Source organism: Octopus bimaculoides, chromosome 5, assembly GCF_001194135.2.
Source record: "Octopus bimaculoides isolate UCB-OBI-ISO-001 chromosome 5, ASM119413v2, whole genome shotgun sequence".
NCBI lineage: Eukaryota > Metazoa > Mollusca > Cephalopoda > Octopoda > Octopodidae > Octopus > Octopus bimaculoides.
Genome location: NC_068985.1, coordinates 73,012,218 through 73,014,717, shown reverse-complemented (window position 1 = coordinate 73,014,717; position 2,500 = coordinate 73,012,218). Strand labels below are relative to the sequence as shown.

Below are 2,500 nucleotides of genomic sequence, written 5' to 3'. Positions count from 1 at the left end.
AAGTACAATATAACCAGCCGTCACTCGCAGTGAACAAGGCTTAGTAGCACGTACTATGTTATCGCTAATTATTTTAGATGCCTGCGTAATCGCGAGCAGACGTAGACACCCTCTTGGCTCTATCACTCTTGAACGAGCGACCGATCGGTAGACATTTACAAATGAGTGAACAGAAGTAGCGTGAAATGAAGTGCCTTCTGCTCAAAGACAAAACACGCCGCCTGGTCCAAGAATTGAACCCAAGACCTTATGATCATGAACTAAGCACCTCTGTTTACCAAACGACACGTCTTCACTAGAATATAGATGTTGCTAAATCAAATGTTTTTTTCTCGTTCTCTTTAAGTACGAATGCAGTAATTTATAGTTGAAGAATGTCTTTTACTGTAGCCTAGGGCTAATCACAGCTGTGTGAGCATATTTGGAAAACGGAAAGTAGTTGGTAGTTCTTTGTTTATACATGCACACATGCAAATACTCACAAACATGGCTGTGTATTCGTCTTCCGCCGATGTCTTTCACTGAGTAAACCAATAAACTGATACTTTCGAACTAATATGCCCTATAATATTTGTTCCGCCCTACTTTCACAGACACTCCCTTGTCACTCTAGCCATTTTTAAGGTAGCAAACAATCAAATCTATAACCAATGGCGCAATTGTTCACCAATTGTAATAATAAATATATTTGCCCACAAATTTTCAGTGGTATGATGACAGAGCAAATAAAATCGATCTCAGTACGTAACTGATAGTTTTTTCAGTGACACCAGAAGAGTGAAACACAGTTTCAGCCACGACTGAGTTTGAACTCAGATCATAATGGAACATAGCTAAATACTACAAGACATTTTGTTGTTTGGCACTCGACTGTTTCTGCTACTTGTCATTCTTGTTGAAATTGCGAGTGACACTTCCAGCATTATCATTCAACCTATCGTGTGACCTGCACTCCAAAATCATGCGACTCTGGTTCATATATTCCAATATTTCGGTGGAAATTACAGTAACAGTAAAGTGCTGGTCTAAATATATCACAAGCTCCTAAGTTCGCTTTTCAATCTAGTAAGTTCAAATCACAGCGATGTCGACTTTACCCTTCAAATGAATCTCAGAGGATTTTGATAAAAAGAAAAGAGAAATATCGTGTTGTAGTTAAACTCCAAATCAACCCATGTTGAGCAGACCTATGATCAAAGATACACTAATATAGACATTCAGTATTTTATTTTATTTTTCCTATCATAGAGTTATGCATAACTATATTGTCTAAAGCATTCGTTTTGGTTCATGTTGATCAACTTTTGTGTCAAGCTATTTCGTCTAGGCCTAAGACCAAAGACTTTCTCGTCATAATCATTCTGATTTTTTTTTTAAATCTAGATTTACGTTATTCAATTTTCTTTTTTCCTGAAACGTTAAAATAAGATATGGTTGTAGTTTAGGCAGATTGAAGGACAGGGTTTTTTCCCCTTAAAGTAACGGAATTTGATTTTAGGAAAATTTGGGAAATTTGGATGCTATTTCTCGCAGGTCAAACGACCTCATATATGCTCCTTCACTGATTAGTGATCGTTGTTATAGTTTAATAAGATAGCCGGTCGTTCCAGTCGTTGCCCTGATCTGCCAGTAACTTTTAAAATGTATTTTATCTAGTATTATTGTTGTTTATTATGATTCTTCTTCTTCAAATTTGATCTATTGCAGAAACGGCAACTGGGCAGACAGCAAGCCAGACAAATGCTGAAGACAGCGATGAAGAAAGTTTGGTCTCTGTAAAACAACGAATCCAGAGACTGGAGGAAACGAAATCAATGACTTTAACACGATATCAAGATGGCCGCAAGAAGCGTGTGCCACCACCCGTTCCCGCCAAACCTCGATCGATTTCTCTACGTGGTGCCGGGGATGTTTCTGGCATGTCAAGAGTCTTACCAATATTGAACCAGCAACATCAGAATGACCTGCACTCACAGTTACAAGATTCACAGATGGCCAGGTCGTTAAATGATCTCAGTCTAACAGACGATACTTCTGGTGTTTCCAGTGAACCGAATGTTACTCCCTCCGTACATAGGATGCTATACAACAACCCTCACTCTACTCTACCCAGATTGAGGAGTGGCTCGGCTTGCAATCCAGCGACCGGATATTCATGGAGTGTACCTTCTGCTCAAGAAAACAGTGGCAACACACAAACTCTACCGGATTCTGTGGATCATACTACTGACATACAGTCGGACACGCCTGCATATAACAACACAAAGGTTAGTGCATCTTCTGAAATATATTTTTTTTATATCTATCTGTGTATGTGTGCGTGTGTGTGTGTGTGTGTTTGCGCATGTGTATGCTTATATATATGTATATATAGCAACCCTCTCCTACATATATATGTGTGCATGTATGTGTGTGTATATTTATATATATATATATATATATACGCATGTCATGTATGTGCGTATGTGGGTATGTATGTATGTGTGTGTATATGTATATA

The 2,500-nt window shown here is 38.4% G+C and overlaps 1 protein-coding gene across 1 annotated transcript in view; it reads left to right on the top strand.

Moving 5' to 3' along the window:
• The window catches only part of LOC106869259 (uncharacterized), a 76,563-nt gene that overhangs the window by 308 nt on the left and 73,755 nt on the right, over positions 1–2,500 (top strand). Inside the window, exons 2-3 of the mRNA XM_014914927.2 lie at positions 707–740; positions 1,708–2,267. Of these exons, the coding sequence (XP_014770413.1) occupies positions 707–740; positions 1,708–2,267 (594 nt within the window). The remainder of the gene's footprint in view (positions 1–706; positions 741–1,707; positions 2,268–2,500) is intronic.